The sequence below is a fragment of the Cynocephalus volans genome, chromosome 1 (genome assembly GCF_027409185.1).
Source record: "Cynocephalus volans isolate mCynVol1 chromosome 1, mCynVol1.pri, whole genome shotgun sequence".
NCBI classification, from domain to species: domain Eukaryota; kingdom Metazoa; phylum Chordata; class Mammalia; order Dermoptera; family Cynocephalidae; genus Cynocephalus; species Cynocephalus volans.
In genome coordinates, this window is record NC_084460.1 from 57,074,634 (window position 1) to 57,095,555 (window position 20,922).

General features: G+C 55.1%; 1 protein-coding gene across 1 annotated transcript in view; it reads left to right on the plus strand.

Moving 5' to 3' along the window:
* COL20A1 (collagen type XX alpha 1 chain) overlaps positions 1 to 11,312 on the plus strand; it is a 43,226-nt gene extending 31,914 nt beyond the window's left edge. The window contains 17 exon segments of the mRNA XM_063097823.1: positions 668 to 806; positions 3,872 to 4,014; positions 4,353 to 4,462; positions 4,877 to 5,035; positions 5,137 to 5,214; positions 5,721 to 5,807; positions 7,173 to 7,262; positions 7,391 to 7,444; positions 7,569 to 7,622; positions 7,958 to 8,011; positions 8,804 to 8,875; positions 9,430 to 9,465; positions 9,591 to 9,642; positions 9,772 to 9,878; positions 9,991 to 10,139; positions 10,407 to 10,503; positions 11,220 to 11,312. Of these exon segments, the coding sequence (XP_062953893.1) occupies positions 668 to 806; positions 3,872 to 4,014; positions 4,353 to 4,462; positions 4,877 to 5,035; positions 5,137 to 5,214; positions 5,721 to 5,807; positions 7,173 to 7,262; positions 7,391 to 7,444; positions 7,569 to 7,622; positions 7,958 to 8,011; positions 8,804 to 8,875; positions 9,430 to 9,465; positions 9,591 to 9,642; positions 9,772 to 9,878; positions 9,991 to 10,139; positions 10,407 to 10,503; positions 11,220 to 11,312 (1,574 nt within the window).
* Positions 11,313 to 20,922: the final 9,610 nt, after the last annotated feature.

The following is a 20,922-nucleotide window of genomic DNA, read 5'->3' on the forward strand; positions in this document are numbered from 1 at the left end:
CAGGGCAGGTGGGGCCATTGGGGCTGCTGTCTTGAAACAGGCCTTGAAAGGGCTGGCGCCTCTGCCGCCTCCTGCCCCTGCGCCTGCTGGCAGTGCTGATAAGCACCAGTGTAAATGAATTTCACCCTTCACTTTGTGCCAATTAATTCTGGAGGAGGAGCTGGGAGCTTTGAGGACCGGCTGCTGGCTCCTGAGGCTCTGCTGGTCCAGGTGCGTGGGGCTGGCAGAAAATTGGGGCCATTGCGAGTCCTCAGACTGGGTGGAACAGAAGGCTGCAGTGCCAGGAGGGAAACTCATGAGCAGAATCTTCCTTGGGAAGGAAAACAAACCTTGAGGGCTGGGGTGGCGACAGAGTGGGCACTGCAGGGGCTCTGCTTGCCTGGGGCTCGATGTGTGGGGCTGGGTGCCAGGGGTCCAGCCCTGTCCACCTCTAGGCCTCCTAAGCTGGGGTATTTCCCCAGCATCAGGAGTGGGGCTGAGGGACAGGGAGACGGCGTGGCTTGGGGTGGGAGCAGGCATGCCCAGTGGGGGGCTGGATTTTTCCCAGGAGACCCCAGCCCAGGCCCCCCTCCTGTCTCCTGCCTTTCACCTGTCTCTGTGTGAAGCTCTCTGCTCCGGCCTCTCCCTCCCGCACCTCCTGATTCTGATCCTCTCCCTTGATCTCTAGGGTTTGACCCGTTAGTGGCTTTTGGCCTGATGGAGAAGGAGTATGCCTCCATTAGAGGTGTGGCCATGGAACCCTCGCTGCTGGGTGTGACCCGGACTGTCACACTGTTCAAGGACACACAGCTGATGCGCAGGGCCAGGTGCGAGGGGTGGGGTGGAACTGGGAGGGAAGGCACAAGGTGGGCACAGGAAGGAGACCAACCCCATCCCCACCCCAACCCCATCCCACCCCACTCCAACCCCACCTGGAGAGCTGTGGGAGGTGGACATGCCCCAGGCCCAGTGACTCCCGGGGCCCCTAAACGCCATGTCAGCAACCACAGATGGGCCTCAGCAGGTGCGCTCCAGGAGTTCGCGTTTTACTAATGGATGCACTGGCACACAGGTGGAACGAGGCCCCCCCTTGCAACTGAGCAGAGGTCTTTTTCCTGCAGGGCCAAGGACTGCTCACACTTGCAGTGTGTTTTGGCCTGGAGCCCTCACACTGACCTCCTGTGGTATCTCTCCTTCCCGTTCACTCTTTTAACTTGATTAGGCAAATCTGCCATATCCTAGATTTATGAGAAACGACTGCCTTATAAATAGCCATGAAAGATTTGTGGTGATTCCTCATATGTAATAACTACCACGCCTTGTTTATAGAGATGCCTTTGACCACAAACCTGGACGTGACATGCACTGCCTAATTTTTTCTTAAGTCAAAGTGTTTTAAATTGTAAACATAGGTCACACTCTGAAAAAGAAATTTTAAAACTACAAAAAATATATAAGGGGTCTTCAAAAAGGTCGTGGAAAGATTTGTATCATCTTTCAGTTCTGCTTTCCATGAACTTATTGAAGTGCCCTCATGTACACTTATATTTAAAATCCCACCCGGCTAAGATGGAGGGGTATCTCCACCTGTCAGTTTTTTCCCTGCCGGCCACCAGCATGTGCATGTTGTGCTCAGCTGTGTCTTGAGCACATCTGGTCCCCCTGTTGTGCTCGGCACCTTCCCAGCTGAACGAAGTGACCGTCCCTTGATCTCCTTCACTGTCTGCTTTCCTCACCCTGATCCTTGCTGCAAATGTCTCCCCGCAGTCTGTTCCCACTCTAATTTCTTTTTAAGGCAGCACAGACACCTTGCTGTTGGTGGTGGCGAGCCTGTCTCTTCTCAGGGCTTCAGTCCCCACGTCTAGTCTGGCTGTGCTTGATTGGGATGGGTGAGGCGGCTGCCCTCAGTGCTGGAGCCCCAGGCAGCCAAGGACCCATTCATGCGCCCCCTCTCTCTACTCCTCACTCCTGGCTTCACTCTTGCAACAAACCCTGCACTGATCACGCAACCAAAGGTGTTAAATGCTGCAGTGACCACTTCCTGTAATTGTCCTTTTCTCAAATGACCGACTTCTGGAGACCCCACAGTATGAATGGGGGCTTCATGCTGGCCTGGAGCTCGTTGTCTGAGAGGTGGGGGCAGATGTTCTGTAGGTGTGGCCACCAGCACAGGTGTGTTCACCCAGCACAGGTGTGCTCACTCAGCACTGGTGTGGCCCCCACCCTGATAGTTGCCATGAAGAGGACTTGGGCCACTAAGTAGAAGGGACACTTCCCCATGATGGGGTCAGGAAGGCTCCCCAAGGAGGCGGCAGACAGGAAGAGAATTGGGAGGGCACGCAGGAGGAAGGAGGGGTGGGCACCAAGGCTGGAATCACTGTGTTAAAGGATTGCAGGAACGCAGCTGGGCTGGGTCTTTCTGACTCTTGGTTTTTATCCTAAGAGCAGATGAAAGCAAAATAGGGAAGTTGCAGGCCACTGGGAACAATCTTATTGGGTGACCCAAGGCCCTGTTCCCTGCCCCTCCTGTGTCCCTGAGTGAGACTGGGTGGGCACCAGCACTGGCCCCCACTGTCCCCTAGTCTGAGCACTGGACACGTGTGGGTCAGTGGGAGCCACTCCAAAGGGCAGAGCTGTTTCTGGGCTTGTGGGCTCCTGACCCCCAGGAGTGACCCAGGGACCCTCCAACTGGGGCTTCCTGGACTGGTACCTGCTTCACCCATGCAGAGACCCTGAGAAACACGGGTCTTGGAGAGCCTTTGCTGGGACCATCTAGGATGCATCTTGGGATTGTTACTGTGCACACAGGTCTGGCTGCCTGCCCCCTTTGAAAAACAAACCACTAAAAAGTCAAATGTTGGTGAAAACGAAGTCAGCTTTATTCAGAAATACCGGTGAGCTGGAGAGAGATGTTAGGCTAACCCACCTCTCCAGCAAACCTGAAGGAGAATGGCCAGACTAAACCCATCTCAAAGACTCAGATTTACTGAGGGGTTTTTAAAAGGGTGTTGAGGGGATGAAACACAGGAAATGAAAAGCAGGAGGGAGGGGGACGTGCATGGGGCCAGGTGCAAGGTCTCACCAAGGCTCTGTCTGGTTTCTGCTCCTGCCCTTGCTATCACATTAGGGTCCTGCTGGAGGGCTGGGATCCGCACAGTGTCACTGATGTCTTCCTTGGCTTCCCAGGGTCTGTACACTTGCAGCTCCAAGCTAGCTGGAAAACAACTTTACATTTATATAAATAATGTCATCATGCCCCATAACCAAGGTTCAAAATAACAAATAACCGTGGAAAAAAGGGAACTCAGAGAAATGCATGCTAAGAAAAAACTGTGTCTTAAAATTTCTTTTTTTTTTTTTTTTTCGTGACCGGCACTCAGCCAGTGAGCGCACTGGTCATTTCTATATAGGATCCGAACCCGCGGCGGGAGCGTCGCCGCGCTCCCAGCGCAGCACTCTACCGAGTGCGCCACGGGCTCGGCCCTAAAATTTCTTATAGTCCAGGCATTTTTAGGTCCCAGCATGGCTTCAGTCCTGCTTACTCCAGCAGGGTGACCTTTGGTGTGGTCCTGGCCCAGCCTCGGGGGAGGCAGAAAGGGCAATGTGCCCAGGCCAGGCGCCTCACCTCTGAGTACTTCTTGTCGAATCCCATGACAGCCTGAGAGAGGATTCTGTCCTTTACATATCCCATGTTACTCATGGGGAAACTGAGGCAGGGAGACCTCAGCTTGACCTCATAGATCCCGGCTCTGCAGTCTCACCAGTCCAGGCTCAGGGGGGCCAATGGCCTCCATGCTCAGGGCGTAGCTGGGAAGGAGATGCAAGTGCAGGGGTCCACCATGGCCGGCAGAGCAGCCTCAGAGCAGTTGACTCATGCCTCCCACCCCCACAGTGACATCCACCTGGCCACTCTCCCACCAGAGCACACTATTGTCTTCCTTGTGCGCCTGCTCCCCGAAACCCCTCGTGAGGCCTTCGCGCTGTGGCAGATGATGGCTGAGGACTTCCAGCCCACCCTCGGGGTTCTGCTGGATGGTGACCTGGGCCCCTATCGCCCTCAACAGTCGGGAGGGAGGGGGCCCTCTGAGCCCTGTGGCATGTGGGTGACTGAAAAAGCTTGGCCACTAGGCCAGGCCAGGCCCGTGGGACTCCCCAGACAGCAGGGGCAACGGTGCCCCCCCTTGGCGGGGGCAGGTGTCCCAAGCAGGGGCCACCTTCCATATGGAGGGTCACCTCTGGCTCTGCATCCTCAGGGCTGATCCCTGCCCACCATGGATGTGGCATGGCTGCAGGTCCTTCAAGTCCCACACTCTGTCTTTCTCCATCGTTCGACCGGGGCCTGTTCTCACCTGCTCCTCTCCACTCCCTGGCAGCCGGCAGGAAGTTGCTGACCTACTTCAACCATGACGCCAGGGCTGCCATTCAAGAAATCACCTTCAACCTGCAGGAAGTGAAGAGGCTGTTCTTTGGGAGCTTCCACAAGGTCCTGGAAACACTGCAGCATCGCCCTGTCTGTGGCCTCCCGACGCAAGCTGTGCCCGTCTCCACGTGGCTTCCTCCCCAAACCACCTGAACTTGCCTGGAGAGTAAATGCTGGCCTGTCTGGGGCTTGTGTCCCACCATCTCTTTGCCCTGGTTGTTCCCGTCTTAACTCGGGTAAAGAGCATCCTAGCCCTTGTCTTCGGGCCCCACAATCCCTGGGAGGTGCCTGCAGCAGGTGTCCCGTGGCCCATTCTGCAGAGAGAAAGCTGAGGCCCAGTGAGGAGGGTTTTCCCAGGGTCCTGTGAGCCTTGGGGTGCAGTCAGGATTGTGCACCCAGGCCCCAGGTGATGACACTTGCTCTCCTATTCTGGTCCTGGCCTGGGCTGTGGGGGACCCTCTTGTGCTGTCTGTTCAGGTGCATGTGGCCATCAGCTGCTCCAAGGTCAGGTTATACATGGACTGCAGGAGGGTGGCTGAGAGGCCCATCAGGGAGGTGGGGAGCCCACCCACCACCGGCTTCATCATGCTGGTGAGGCTGGCCAAGGCCAGGGGCCCCCAAAGCAGCTCAGCCATGGTAAGCCTGGGCCTCACCCTGCCAGGCCAGGCTGGGCCTGTCAAGTGCTGGCGGAGGCTCTGAGCCTTGAACCTGGCTGACCTTGTCCCCCTGCCCCACAGTTCCAGCTCCAGACACTGCAGATCATGTGCAGCGACACCTGGGCAGACAAGGACAGGTGCTGTGAGCTCCCCGCGATGGCAGGTGGCAGCGCAGTTGCGGCCCTTGTCCTGTGCAAGGAGGGAAGGGTGAGGGCCCACCAGGCGCGACAGAGTCCAGGGTGAACAGGCCCGTCTGGATCATGGCTGTGCTGTGAGACCAGGGCAGGCTTCCTGGAGGAGGTGGCATGAGGGGCCAGAGGGTGAGCCCAGGGTGGCTGGACGGGATGGTCCTGGAGGCCCCAGCTGCTGTGTCCTTGGGTCCCAGCTGGGGGACAGATAGGGTAGGAAGGCGTCCATCCAGCCACCGGAAGAGGACCCTTCAATCCCCAGGGACTCCACAGGGTCCTCCTGACTCCCTGGGTACCGGGCACTGGGCCCAGCTGTGCACACAGGAGGGTAGCAGCCTGCGCCCAGGACCTGCATTCCCCCGCCTCCCAGCGTGGGTCTGGAGGTCTCCCTAGAACCCAGGAGTCCCTGGCTATGTGACCTCATAGTCAGACAAGAGCCAGGGATAGGCCCACTTAGCCAGGAGTCTCTTCTTCCAGAGGGATGAAGAGACATGCCCAGCCTTCCCTTCTGCGTGCATCCGTTCCTCAGAGACCCCCTGGCCCCTGGGGCCCCAAGGACCTTTGGTGAGTCCAGCAGCTGCTCCCCTGGGGGGTGGCCAGGAACTTCTGGCCAACATATCGCTACCATTGGCAGGTGTGGAGGGCCCCCTCACATGCCCCTTAACCAGCAGGAGCCTAGGCCCACCAGCAGCTCATGAGACTGAGCCTGGGCTAAGACCCTTCCCACCAGCTGGGCCTCTGTCCCTCAAGCCCTGACCTTCCCTTCATGGGTGGGGTGCTGATTCCCTCTCTGGCATGGAATCCAGCATTTTCCCAGTGGTTCTATTGGGAGAGGATCCCAGGCCCAGCTGGTCTCTGGGAGTCACAGCCATGCAGAGGCCTCTGACCTGGATGCCTTGGGCTGTGGCCACTCAGCTCACTGCCGCAGGTGATACAGGGGCCCTTCAGATCCCCAGGGAGGCTGCTCTCCAGGGCCTGGACCACGCCATGGGACAGGTCCTAAGATGATGCTATGACCATTTCCTTTCCAATTCTCACAACTCTGTTTTTCTTATCTGACGGTGTTGGAGAATGCTCCAAAATTTTGTCCAAAAGCAGTGGCGACAGCAGATCCTCTCGTCTTCTTGGCTAACAGAAATGCTCCTAGTGTCTGTCCACGAAGCGTAGTGGGGTTGGAAGCTGAGACAGAGACATTTTGTCATGTGACAGTAAAATCCACTTACTCTTATTTTATTAGCAGATTTAAAAATCAAGGGTGGGCATTAAATGAGATTTAGTGCTTCTTCGGCTGTAATGGACATGATCAATTAATTCTTCTTGGAGTGACTAGCTATTAACTTTGGTATATCCCTAAGTGCTGGACTATTCTCACATCCACAAAAGGGCCAACATGATCACTGAGTCCTCATCGGCCATTTAACATGCTGCAGGATTCTGCCTGCAAACATCTTATTTAGGATTTTTGCACTGATATTTATGAATAAGACAACCTGCAGTTTTCTTTATAGAGTTTGAAATATTATTTTGCTTAATTCAAAATATAATTTAAAGCATTTTGTTTTGTTTTTTCCCGATCTCAAACAGTTTGAATATTATTGGTGTCTCACCTGTCCCTTAGAGGCTGGGACTCCAGTGAGGTCTGAGTCTGGCGTTCGGGGTTCAGAGCTCAAGGACAGGCTTCTGTCTCTTCCTTCAACTGGCCTGTTGGGATTTTCTCGCTCTTTCTCAGAGATTTCTGCAGCCCCTGCGCCACTGGAACCCAGAGTCAAGGCAGGGGAGCTCTGGGGTGGGGAGTGGATGGAACTGGCTACACATCCTGACACTGCCATTCACTGGTTTGTGTCCTGGAGGTACAACCTTGGAATCTAGCCAGAGCCCTCCTGGGGAGGGGTATCGAGGGCCACAGGCCACCTCTGTTCCTCTGTGAAGACATCCCTGATGCCCCCTCAGCCCCTTCCCCTGCCTGTCTCCAGGGAGAGCCCGGGCCACCTGGACAGATGGGACCTGCAGATCCTGGAGGTCAGCAGGGGTCACCAAGGACACAGGGCTGCATAGCCCATGGGCCTGTGGTAGGTCTCGCCCTCTCCCCACTCTCCCCACCCCCCGTCTCTTCCTTCCTGCTGCCCAGTCCATCTTTCCCTCTCCAGAGTCCGCCAGGGGTCAAAGAGGAGAAGGGGCACCATGGACTCCCAGGCTTGCAGGTAGTGTGGTCAGGGCAGGGTTTGTGGGCAGGACACATGGGTGGTGTGCCTGGGCAGGGCCTCCTCCTCTGGGTATGATCTCATCCCCTGCCTGGCCAGCCACGAGCACTTCCATTTCTTCCAGGGCTACCCGGGCCACCAGGGCTCCCCTGGGAGAGTTGGCCTCCAGGGACCGAAGGTACTGGCTCTGGGCCTGGATGCTGCATGGGTGGGAGAGAAGTGGACCTGGGGAAGGTCTCGTAGTTGGAGGCGGTGGGGGTGGGGGTGGGGATGGGGCAGGCCGTCCTGGCCAGGATGGAGGGGAACCCCAGCCCATTCCGGGGACAGGGCCCGTCACTGCCTGGCGGGGGGTGCTTGGCTGCATCTACTCTCGCAGCAAGGTGCAGGTGCATGCCTGCCTTGGCCCATGGGTCACAGGGTGCATCTGGCTGCTGCAGGTGTGCCAATCACTGTGGGAGGGGCATGTATGGGTACAAGTCCCCACCCTAGCTCATCCTTTCCTTTGCCCGGCAGGGAATGAGAGGACTGGAGGGGACTGCTGGTCTGCCCAGCACCCCAGGCCCCAGGGTAGGCACTGCCTCCTCATGGGCCCATGAGCCTGAGGTTCCTTGGGGCTGGGCAGTGTTGGTCTGGGAAGAAGGGACTCAACACTGCCTCCCACTGTGCAGGTCACCCCAGGCACCTGCCAGACCCTTCCGCAGGGCTCTGCAGGGCACGTGAGCATCTGTGCGCAGGAGCGTCCTGCCAAAGCTCTTTCTTGCCCCATGGGGCAGGTTCGTGTGGAAATGCAGCATCTGTACAGCCCCCGGCACACCTGCACCCCCATCCACAGGGCAGGCAGGCACTGGGTGCCTGGGTGGGCCTGGGCAGGGGCTTCACCCTGTCCTGTTGGAACTTCTTCCTCTTTGCTTCTGGGGGTGTCAGAGCCCAGCAGCAGGATGCAAAGGGCAGCTCCCCTGCACCCCCTTTGCATATCTCGAAAGCACTTTCCCTCCCACCTCCCCTTCTGCTTCCCAGGGGTCTGTGCTCTGAACTTGGTGCCTGTGTGTAGGCAGCTGGGCAGCCCTCATGCAAGAGCCACCTGGGTGGGGGGCCACTTTGTGGTCACACTCGGGGCAGCTGGAGCTCAGCAAGGGGACAGAATGAGCTCTGGCTGGCAGCTGGGGGTGTGGACAGGGCAGGGACCGGGTTGGGGAGGTTGGCGTTGAGGCATCATGTGCAGGAGGAATGGCCTGAGGGAGGCTGGGACTCTAGGGGTCTTGCCTCTGTCCAGGCAGTGGGGCCCTAGCCAGGAGACAGAGTTGCAGGGGCAGTCTCACTGGAGGTTCAAACCAAGCCTCGACTTCTGCATCTTTGCAGGGGTTCCAAGGCATGGCGGGGGCCAGGGGCACTAGTGGGGAGCGAGGATCCCCAAGGGCTGTGGGGCCCACGGTAAGTCCCCTCCCTACCCATGAGCCAGAGGCAGGGAATGAACTGTGTGAGTAGAGTCAGCTGCTCAGGGCTCCATCTTGGGGCTTAGGCAGGTCAGAGTGGAGCTGGGGCGGATTCTGCAGGACAGACCTGGGTGGAGGGGGAGGGAGTGTGGCTACGGGCTCTTTGGGGGGTGCTGGGGGGACAGACCTAGGAGAGGTGGCAGCAGCTTCCCCTTGGAGAACCAGCACCCTTGGGAGACCACCTTGGCCTACAAGCAGTGGGGGGGGGCTTCGGCAGCTCCATAGGGCTTGCTCCCTTGGGTGGGACCCAGGATCCTGGGGGAGCTGGGGAGGTGGAGGAAGGTGGCAGGTGGCAGGCACAGGCCTGGCTTCTGGGCCTGGGGTGCCTGGCTCTAGGCTGGGGGGAGGGTCTCCTCTGGGCAGCATACCAGCTGGTAGAGACCACTACGACAGACCTCTCATTGCCTGCTCTCTGCCTGCCCTGCTGGGTCACAGACCACCCCCTCCCCCCTGCCCACCCCGTACACTTTTCTCCTTTTCTTCCTGCAACAGGGGCTGCTGGGGCCCAAAGCGGAGTGAGGAGAGAAGGTGGGTGAGGCCGAGTCTGGGGTCTTAGATTCAGTCTAGAGGTTGGGCATTTCGGGGGATGGCACCAGGCGGCTGGTCTGGCGCTCAGCTGCGTGGGTCCCCGAGCCGGCCCGTCTTCCCTCCAGGGCAAGCCCCCATCCGTGGCCTCCATGTACCAGTTGGTGAGCCAGCCTGCGAGTCCGCCATCCAGGGCAAGTGAGGCCCACGCCCTGCCCCGCGCCGCCCTCACCTCCGCCTGGAGACCTGTGTGGCCCCACAGGCCTTGTGCCTGCTGTCACCCGGCTGCTGACGCCTCGTCCCCTGCAGCACACATGCTGAGGCTCAACTCCTTCCTTCAAGAGAACACCAGGCCCCCGATGCCCATCATGGAGGGAAAGAAGCAGACAGGCGGGCCTGGGCCCCTGGGGCCTCCTGTCTGGCACAGAGAGGACAGAAGTACGGATTTGCCCGTGCCCAGGGGCTGGCTGGGGCCTCATGCTGTGTTGGCCATGCAGCCCCTGATGGAGGCACTGCCCACCCCCCCAGTGGCAGGAGAACCGGAGGCTGCCTGGCCTCCTGGAGTCCAAGGCAGCTGCTTCCCAGTCTCCCAAGACACAAGAGCTGCCGGCCTCCCTCCTACCCTTCTGCCTCTCCCCACACGCCGTCCCCCACGAGCATGGTGTCCTCAGGGATCAGTGTCCCCATTGCACCCCCATCTAGACAAGGGTCACGAGGCCCCCACCCAGTGCCCCCCTCCTGCCCTCCACCTCCACTAACTAAACCAACTGCTGAGCCGATGACAAGGCTCCTGTTGGGGGCTCAGGGACCCACCACACCATGGCCTACAAGCTCTTAGCCTCAACTGAAGGACTGGATGCTGGGAGGCCAGATTCCACCTTCCTACTGGTCAGAACAGGACCCCTGAGAAAGGAAAGCTGTTGCCACCGCACCTTTGGCTCTAGCACATCTCCCCCCGGCCAGGTGAGCCTGGAGTCCCCAGTCAGAGGGACAGCCCTGGACCTCAGGGGAGCCTGCCTCCAGGACCTCAGTGAGGAGCTAGTGAGTCCCATCCACCTGCGTGCTGGGGGCACGAGGAAAGGAGGGGCATGTGGGGTGATAGGAGCGCAGGCAGCGGGTAGGTGGCCGTGGAGGTGCTGTGGAGGCCGGGTCAACCAGTGGACCCTGGACTGGGGCAGCAGAACACGGAGGGGCTGAGCAGCGTGGGTCAGTGCAGCGGGCATCTGTGGGGGTCGTGGGCCATGGAGGAGCCCAGCGAGGGCAGGAGAGGCCCTGATGGGTTAGCACAGTGGGGAGGTAGAGTCAGGCGTGCAGCCTGGCCAACACCTGCACAGATGTGGGGTGTGCACAGGGCTGTGGGAGGGCTCCTGGGAGGCCCGGGGGTATGGATGAGAGAGTGGGGTTAGGGGGGTGGGATTGTGGCCACAGATGACTTCTGCCCTTCCTCAGGAGCCCCGCACAGGTGGCCCCTGTGTGCAGACTCACCTAGGGGGCTGGTTTCAGGAGCTAGTATGGGAACAGGGCATGGATGGGCATGGGATGTGGACAGGGGGCTCCTGATGGGAGGGAATACGTGGATGAAGTCAGAGCCCAGGGCCAGGAAGAGACCTCGTCCTGCTCAGCGGACCAGCTGGAGACGCCTCTCTCTGCTCTTGTGCTCTGTCCGGGCCCAGCAGGACATGAGCTGGGCCGCTGTGTCCTGAGCTGGCGCCGGCTGTCCAAGGCTGCTCCCAGACCTGTCTGCCCTCCTCTCCCAGGAGGTTCCCTGTGCTGCCCCAAGTGACCTGCGCCTGCCCCCCTGGGTTTGTGTGGACTCCACGAGCCACTCTGTCCTGGAGAAACTGGAATAGAAAACCTCAGGAAGAACCTGAAGATAGAAGGAGAGGGTGGCGAAGGAGCCTGGGCAGCCCCCACAGCCCCTCTCTCTGTAGCATTTCCTCATCCAGATGAACCACTGGTTCTCATCAGTCAACTCAAGGTGGCTGCTCCTTACTGCGGACGGACGGTGTCCCCGCCCTTTTCCCTGCTACTGTGTAGCTCCCCTCCCCCCTCGGGAGCCACAGCCCCAGATGGGGCATGGCGGGCAGAGAAGTTCTCTGCAGCCTGTCCCTCGCCTCTGTCACACACAGCCCTTCTCACACTGCCCTCACCCACCGTGCCCGCACAGCAGCGAGAAAAGGGTCCAGCACTACGGCCCAACCTTCTGCCAAACCCCCACTGGGGGTGAAATCCAGACCCCTCCCCACCTGCCCCAAGACCCAGCACACTTCCTGCCACCCCCACCCCAGGGCCTCTGCACACACTGCGCCCCTGCAGGCGGCTCCTCCCCAGGTGTCACTGTTACCTATTGTTCCCCCTCAGAGCAGCACCCCACCAGCCCTGGCACAACTCTGTTGGCCCCTTTGCACCACCATGGCCTCATCACCCCCTCTGTCCCCAGCCCAGGAAGGAGTCAGATCCTTGAAAGGGAGTGACTACCCCTCACTCGCCAGCCTCTGTGCTGCGCTCCCCATGTGGAGTAAAGCCCCTTGCCTTTGGGTCTCAGAGCAAGACTGTCCCTCCCAACCCTGCCGTGTTCCATGGCGTCTCTGCCCCCGGGTCTCTCGCCTAACCCTTATGGATGCTCTGTGAGCCTGGGCCTCTCCACCGTGTCTCCACCACGGTCCCGGACAGGGGTCTGACACAGTGTGGGGGGTGGCCGCTGGGAGAAGCAGGAACCTCCACTTCTTTTTCCAAACAAATGTCTAGTAACTGGTGCACTATTCCCATTGTGCACTGAGCAAGAAAGGGGCCAGGGACAGGAGGGACCCTCGTTCACTCATCCCGCTGCATCACTGGGGGAAGCAGAATGAAATGTACTGAGGAGGAGCTGGGAGAGTCCCTGATGCTGATGACAGGATCGCTCGCCGAGACAGCGGCAACAACATGGACCCATACAGGTGAGGGCACAGCAGCCTCACGGCCAAGAGCTAGACCCACGGTCATGGAGGATTCCTCACTTGTTCCAAAACCGCCAAACAGGGAATGACAGGCAGAGTCGACACGGAAGAGAACATCTGCACCCTGCGGAGATGAGTCCCCTCGAGGCCAGTGAGCAGCCCCAATACCAGCTCCCATCACCACACGACAGACAGAAGCAACCGCCAGAAACTCTCACAGGCTTGTGGACAGATGCACAGACAAGTCACAGGTCAGAGGGTTCAGAGCGGCTTTAAGATGGGTTCTCCCCAAAGCACACAGCCGAAGTGGAGGTGCGGCTACAGCTGCACTGGGGAAGTCGTAGCCGTAAGTGCAGATGTGGGGGCCCCTCCCAAGCTGGCCCCATGTCCTCCAGGAAGGATGCCAGGTCACATGGCTTCTGTCCAGGAGCTGAGCCAGCTCCAGACTGTGTGATTAGTGATGCAGCTTGGTTGGGCCACTCTGTTTCTCCAGCATAGGGAATGAAATGTCCCCTGGCGAATGGAGAAGGCTCTCTGAGCAGCCAAGTGAGGGTGTCTGAGTGGGCTTTGTCATGGGGCCCTCCTCCTGGGGCTGGGGCCCAGGCAGATCACAGAGCAAGCTGGCAGCTGAAAGGAGGCAGCCTGGGGGTCCACAGGGGACAGGGCAGCCTCATCCCCACCCCGCCTCCCCCAGCTTCTCTACCTACTCCTCTGACATTGATAACAGTGCTCTCAGTCTCAAACGTAAGTCCAATTGTCTTTAGGAAACTGATTTTACATTAGAGACCACTTAAAATAGCACAGCAAGAGCAGCGGCTGGGTGGTATCAGACAGTTTGGGGACAGGCCCCTAAGTCTCCTCACCCTCCCCCGCCGGTCTGTGCAGTGGAGCAGCCCCCAGGAACACCCCACACCTGCTTGGCTCCCCGTTTTATATGAAGGCAGCTGCCCGGAGCACCCAGCCATGCCCCAAGGTCCCTGTCAACCTGTGAATCTCCCAGCAGCTCTCTGACTGGCCCAGGCACTGGCAGACTCAGCCACATCTGCCCGGGAGCCCCTGAGGACCGAGCCAGGCTGGTGCTCCCCGCAGCCTGCGTGCCTCTGCAGGCGGAGAGCTGGATTCCTGGTGATGCCCCTCCCTGACCCCTCTTACTCACAGAAGAGCTTGGGGTGAGGCCATCTGCACAAGATGCATTGGTGGGACAGGCGTAAGGCTGAAATTCTCATGCCTAGATGAAGAAATAAGCCAAAAACCAAGGGTAACATGTCCCAAACAAGTCCAAAACCCAGCAGGGCAGGCATCAAATCTCAAAGCTGGTAAATCATCTACCTTGACTCTAAGTCTGGCATCCTCTGCATGCTGGTGCAGAGGTTGGGTCCCCAAGTCCTGGGGCAGCTCTGCTCCTGCAGCTTTCCTGGTCTCAGGCCATGCTTCAGCTCTTACAGGCTGGTGTTGCTCGCTGGTAGCTCTACAATTCATGGGGTAGCCAGGGTGGTCCCACTCCCATGGCTCCACTAGGCATGGCCTTGATGGGGGTTTTCTGCTGTAACTCCAACCCCACATTTCCGCCGGCATTGCTCTACTGAAGGCTCTATGCAGTGACTCTGCCCCTGTGACAGATCTCTTCCTGGGCCCCCAGGCTTTTCCATACATACACTGAAATTGGGATGGAGGCTCCCAAGCCTCCATAGTGCTGGCATTCTGTGAGCCTGCAGACCTAACATCACGAGGACGCTGCCAAGGCTTCCAGCTTGTATCTTCCAAAGCTGCAGGTCCAGCAGCACCTGTGGCCAATTTAACTACTGCTGGAGCAGCCAGGGTGAGGGAAGCAGCTTCCCAAGGTGGCCCTGGGCAGTGAGGCCATGGAGGGTGCCTCAGGCCTGTTCCCCAAGACCATTCTGTCTCCCTAGGTCTGTGGGCCCATGATGGGAGTGCAGCCTCGAAGATCTCTGAAATGTCTTTAGGGTCTTTCTTCCATTCTCTTGATAATCCCTTCCTTCTGTACTAATCTCCTTAGCAAACAGTCACTGGGATACACCATTGGTTTTCTCTGCTGAGAATGTTTTCTCACTCTACATGGCCAAGCTGAGAGTTTTACAATTTTTTGCCCTCTGCTTTCTTTTGACTTACAAATTCTGACTTTACTTCATGCCTTTTCTGCCATAACTCAGCACAGGCTGTTGCAAGTATCCACACAGCTGCTTGAATGCTTTGCTGCTTAGACATTTCTTCCACCAAATTCCCTGGCTCATCACTTTTAAGTTCCATGTTCTATAAAGCCCTCCAGAATGGACACAATTCAGTCAAGTGCTTTGCTAGTTAATGACAAGGATGATCTTTGTCCCAGTTTCCAATAAGCTCTTCCTCATTTGCATCTGAGACCTCCTCAGAATGGCCCTTACTGTCCATTTTTCTGTCAGCATTCTGGTCACCACCATTTAGCCAGTCTCTAAGATGATCCAAACTTTCCCTGGTCTTCTTGTCTTCCAGGCCCTCACCAGAGTCTAGGCTTTCTCTAACCTACTCCTCCAAATTCTTCCAGCCTCTGACCATCACCCAGTTCCAAAGCCGCTTCCACATTTCAGATTTTCATTATGAGCAACAACTCCACTTCTTGGTACCAATGTTTTGTATTAATCTGTTTTCTGTTACTTATAACAGAATACCTGAAACTGGGTAGTTTATAAAGAAATAAAATTTATTCCTTACAGTTTGAAGACTGGAAAGTCTAAAGTCCAGGGAACATCTGGTGAGGGCCTTCTTGTTGGTGGTGACTCTATAGTGATGCAGAGTGTCACATGGCAAGAGAAATGGGCTGACTCTATAGTGATGCAGAGTGTCACATGGCAAGAGAAATGGGCTGAGCAAGAGAGAGCTAACCTGCTCACTCACCCTCCTTATAAAGCCATCAGAACCACACCCATCACTCCATGAATGGATCAATCCCTTCACCAGGGTACAGTCCTCATGATCCAATTACCTTTTAAAGGCCCCACCTTTCAAATACCATAGGACTTCCCGCTCTCTTAGCACAGTTACAATGGGGGTTAAGCTTCAGTGAGTTTTGGGGGGACATTCAATCCACAGCAGACTCGACCTCAAAAATTTTTAAATAGTGGAAAACAGACCTTTAGGAAGCATGCATTTGCGAGGACTTGTGTTTAGCTGCATTTAGTTAAATGCACCTGACTGCAGTGGCTCAACCAAAGAGGATTTTGCTATTGAACATAAAGTCCTGAGGGCTGAAATGGACACTTGTAGGGACTCAGGCTGTTTGACCATCCTCATCATGTGGCTGCTATCCTTTACCACAAGACAGCTGCTGCTTCTCCAGAAACCACAGCCCCCTTGGGGGAAGGGGCAAGGGTCATGGTGGCCAAGCCACATTTTCTATATTCAGAAAAACAATAGTGTTAATGTGAATCTCACTTGGGAGACTTCTGCTTGTGTCCAGCGACAAAGACTGCACTCTCCTTGCCCAGAAAATAGAGGTTCTGGCAGAACACATCATCACCTCCAACAGAATGACTGAATGCATCCTATAGGACTAGATGTGGCTACAGGCGACAGTAAGAAGAGCAGCGGCTCTGACGAGATGGGAGTTGGTTCTCGTGCTCTCAGAGGTGCAGGGAGTGGCGAGGGCTGCCACGTGTCCTTCCAACTATGGTCCGTGTCCCCCACACAGCTTCCACTTGACACAGCGCACCTGCCCTCATTCCAGCTGTCTGATCACATTCAGACCACAGGAAGGAGAAAAGGGCAGGAGACGGGCTGGCCTTGACCTGGAAGGACCATCCCCAAAAGAGTCCTTGGTACCTTTAGCTACCTCCCCTTGGCCAGGCATCAGTCACATGGCAAAACCCAGCTGAGGGGGGCAGGGATGGTGTCTCTTCTGGGTGGTGGTGAGCCTGGATAAAATCCAGGGGCTCTTCCCTGAGGCAGGAGGGGAGCGTGGATCCTGGGCTCATGGGGAGGAAGGCAGCTAGCCATGGCTGGCCACGCATGGAGAAGGACGTGGAGAAGCACCGACAGAGTCAGGAGTAGGAGCAGGAGGCAGGCACTAATGAAGAGGAGCTGCTGAGGACCGCAGCGTGGAGTGAAGACATGCATTTCTAGAAGATACCCCCAAGACCCCGACCGCAAGACTGGCACCTGATAGAGGCTCCTGCCCTTCCACGAACCTGGCCTGAGATGCCAAGGAGGGGGGCTTGGCAAGTCTAAGAGCCCAGCTCGAAATCTGTGAGAAGCCGGGGCCACAGGGTAACACGTGTGTGTGTGACCATCATCCACAAGAAGCCATTACATGTCAATTAACTGTTCCCCCCAAATATCTACACGCACGCATGCATTTACAAACACACACACACGTACGCTCACGCATACATACGTACTCACACACACAGCTTTAGGGGATGTACTAACAAGGGGAAAATAAGACACCTAAGGAGCAAAAGCATGGAGAGAGACAAACTGACGATCTGTGCCACACGAAAAAATCATAATGTCTTCACAGAGGCAAGGAGTGGTATTAACATGAAGCCAGAATTAACAGGCATAAAGAAAAACCAGCAGAGATACAGCATGTGTGTGAACATAAAAGGAGAGATGAGGACTCAGTGGACACGGCGGCACCTGTCACAGTGAGCTCTACGACCAGGCTTCAGAAGTCTCTGAGACGCTTCAAGAAACGATACGCTTGATCTTAGCCAAAAGGCCGAGACGCGATCAGGAAAGGATAAAGACAGAAAATTCCAGCCTTAGCGGCCACACGTGAGGGTTCCAAGAAGAAAGAAATGATCAGTCAACGGGGTGGGAATGGCAAAATAACTAGTTTTTGAAGACGTGAGAACTGGAGAAAGATGTAACATCTCAGATTAAAAGGGCTCACAGTGCCAAATGGGACAGATTCATTAATGCAACACATAATGAAGACAGTGGGAAGTTCTTTAGAAAATCTTTCCAGGGGAAAATGCAGCCCCGCTACGGAAGAGTAAATCAGGTTGACGGCAGGAGGCGGGAGGATGGGGCTTCAGCGTGTCGAATTAAAAATACCCAAATGTTCTACCCAGTGGCGTTACCACTAACGGGAATGAGGCAAAAATACATTCTGAAGCCCACAAAACTTCAGAAGGGTAACTCACAAGATCCTTCTTGAAAATCCCGTTGAAGGAAGTATTTGCAGAAAAGGAAAACAACCAGAAATTATAGGAGATACAAAGGAAAATCCCTTGGTTAGTAAAAAACTTAGTAAAACTCACTATGGACTGAATGATCAAGCCATCCACCCCAGACAAATATGTCTGTAGCAATCCAGGATTAAAATTCTAGATCATTCTAACAAGGCTGGCGGGTGGAAGGGTGGAATTCCTGCAGAAAGCCTAATCACTGGTTTTGTTTGGAGGTGCTGGGCAGGACAGATATTTTTCAGATCAATTTATTAAGCTCTTGAAAAACATAAACATTTGTTTTAAGGTAGGAGCAGCCATCAGAGCAGTTAATAGATCAAGTTTTCTCCCATGGAAGAGAGACAGTCTAAGTATATCCCAAGGAAGTAGAAATTACAATAAATATGAGTTCCACTTATTAAAAGATGAGTTCTGCAAATTGCATTAAAAGACAAGCTATGGCTTTCTGCTTCCAGCCACAATGGTGTGACTAATCCTGGACCAAAAACAACCGTAAAGTTGAGCAAAACATGGTGAGGCTGTTTCTAGGCATTTTAACAGGAAAGTTTTTCCAACAGATACTGCTGAGCCTCCACTCTTATCTCATGCCATACACAAAAGTCAATACAGAAGAATATTTGAACCTAAGCATAAAAGCTAAAATTATACTTTCTAGAAGGAAAAATAGAAGAATGCATTCACAGCATTGGGGTAGGCAAAGATTTCTTGAACAGGATGTATAAAGCAATAATCATAAAGAGAAAAAATAAATGACACTTCATCAAAATTAAAAGCTTTTTTTCAAAAGACACCATCATAGTCACAGAGAGGAAACAGTCCTACCACATATACCTGACAAAGGTCTTATATCCAAAACACATAAATAACTCCCCCATGCATTAAAAGAAGACGATCTGATAAAGTAATGGGCAAAACTTTTCAACAGACACTTCACAAGAGAAGATGTGTGCATGGCTAGGAAACACCTGGGAAGGTGCCAACATCACTAGTCACCAGAGAGGTGCAAATTGAGACCACACGCTCACTGGGGTGGCTAATGTCAGAAAGGCCGGAACTACCAGGCATGGGTGAGCACACATGTTAGAGAGCGGCTCCTCCCAGAGACAAGGGACAGCTCTCCTGGACCTGGCAATTCCACCACTAGGTATTTGCCCCAAAGAAATGAAGACAGATGTCCCCGCAACAACCTCCATGAATGTTCACATAGCTTTCTGCACACAGCTTCAAACTGGAAACTACCCCAGTGTCCATCAAGGAATGGATAAACTGTAGCATATTTGTAAAAATGAGTGAATTACATACACACAACATCATGGATGCATGTCCAAAGCATGCTGAACAACGGGCCTTCCATGAAGGCGTGTGTGTCATTCACATGCAGAGTAACTACAGAGACAGAGATCAGGTCAGCGGTTTCCTGAGGTGCAGAAGGTGTGGACTACACAAAGGTACTTTCTGGGGTGATGGAAATGTTCCACACCCGGCTGGGGTGGTGGTTACATGTCTACAGAAAACCCACTTCATATATAGTAACACAAAAAAGGTTAGAATAAAAGGGAGGAAAAACAGATATCGTGCAAATACCATCCAGAGGAAAAGCTGGAGTGGCTCTGTTGTTATTGGAAAAAGTAGACTTCAAAATGTGGAAAGTTACCAGGGATGAAGAGGGACATTATTACGTAAGGAGAGAGGGAGGATCCACCAAGAGGACAGAACAGCCCTAACTGTGACCCCACAGAGCTTCAAAGCACACAAAGCAACAGGAAACAGAGCTGGGAGAAGAATGGGTGACATCAACCCTCCCCTCGCAGGAATCAGAAGAAAGAATGCAGGCAGAAGGTAAGCAAGGATTCAGAAAACCTGAGCAACACTGTCAACTGCTGACCTGGATGGCATTTCTAGAACATTCCCTGGAAACATGGCAGAAGACACATATGTGGAACATCAAATAAGACCATACCTGGGTCCAATAACAAGTGCGACAAATGTGAAAGGATTGTAATTAAACAATAGTTCTCTGGCTACAAAAGGATTAAAGTAGAAATCAATAAAAGAGATTGAAAAAACTGATGAAAAACAAAAATAGACATTTTACAGAAGAAATGTGAATAACTGATAAACACGTAAGACTCCCAACACGATAGTAAAGAAACACAATTTAAACAACAGTGAGAGAGAACCATATTCCCGCCAGACCGGCACGAGTCCAGAGCGCTCGGTACTCGTGGGAGCAGCTGCACCCAGCAGAGGAGGGGAAGCGTCACCGGGCTTCGGCAACCCGATTCGCAGAAGCTAATTGTGCCGAGTGCACGCACGTCCCACAGCTGAGCTGTCTGCCCCCAGACACGCGCACTGGAGCTGTCCACAGCAGCAGGAGATGATCCTGCGTACAGCCACATGGTGGACCCCGAAGAACAGGGGGACCACGGCTTTGGAAGTGAGGAGTGAAGCCACACATGGGGCTGAGAAGACAAGCCCAGCGAGAGCACACCCTGCATGATTCCATGCTCCCAAGATTCAAGGACAGGCAAAACCAGTCAGCAGTGATTGGATACCCCTGGGGAAGGGTCACCACTGGCTGGGCTGGAGAGGGGACTCCTGGACGTTGCATAGATGGGTGTGTTCAGTCTGTGTAAATGCACCAGGTCCTACTGTCGATGCTTCATGCACATTCTGTACGTACGTCACCCTGTGAGGCAGGCAAGTTCCAAGAAATGCCAGCCAAGATCAGAGTGATGGGAGCAGCAATGGACAGAAGTGTGCACGGTACCACCACGTGGAAAGCCTGTTGGCATTATCTTCTAAAACTGAATACAGGTGGACTTCCGATCAAGATGGCAGAATAGATGGTCCCCAGCGTCACCCTCTCCCATGATCGACCAATTCACAACAATTAAAAAGCAATGATGGCCAAGGTGGGGCCGCTAGAGCTCAGGGGAAGAGGAGGAAAGACCTACGGAGTGCATGAGGATAGGAGAAGCCACAATGAGAAAAAGAAAGGATCGCTCCCACCATTCCGTGCCCCGGCCACTTCAGGGCTGGCCCTAGTGAGCACACAGAGCAAGAGCTGGCAAAAGCTGCAGCTGTGCCCTTCGGATGAAGTTGCTTGGAGGCTGCAGAGGAAAAGAGGACCTTGGTGGCCCCCTGGCCAGAAAGACCACTAACAGAGTTTCCGTGGACCCACATAGGAGCAAGGGGCCACAGACAACTGAAAAAAGGAGCCGCTCAGAGGCCGGTGAGTCATTGCAAGGGACTGGTGCATGGCCCATCCCATGGGAAGAGTTTGAAATGCAGGGGCTGGGGGAGACAAACCTACCAGAGGAACACTGGGGCAC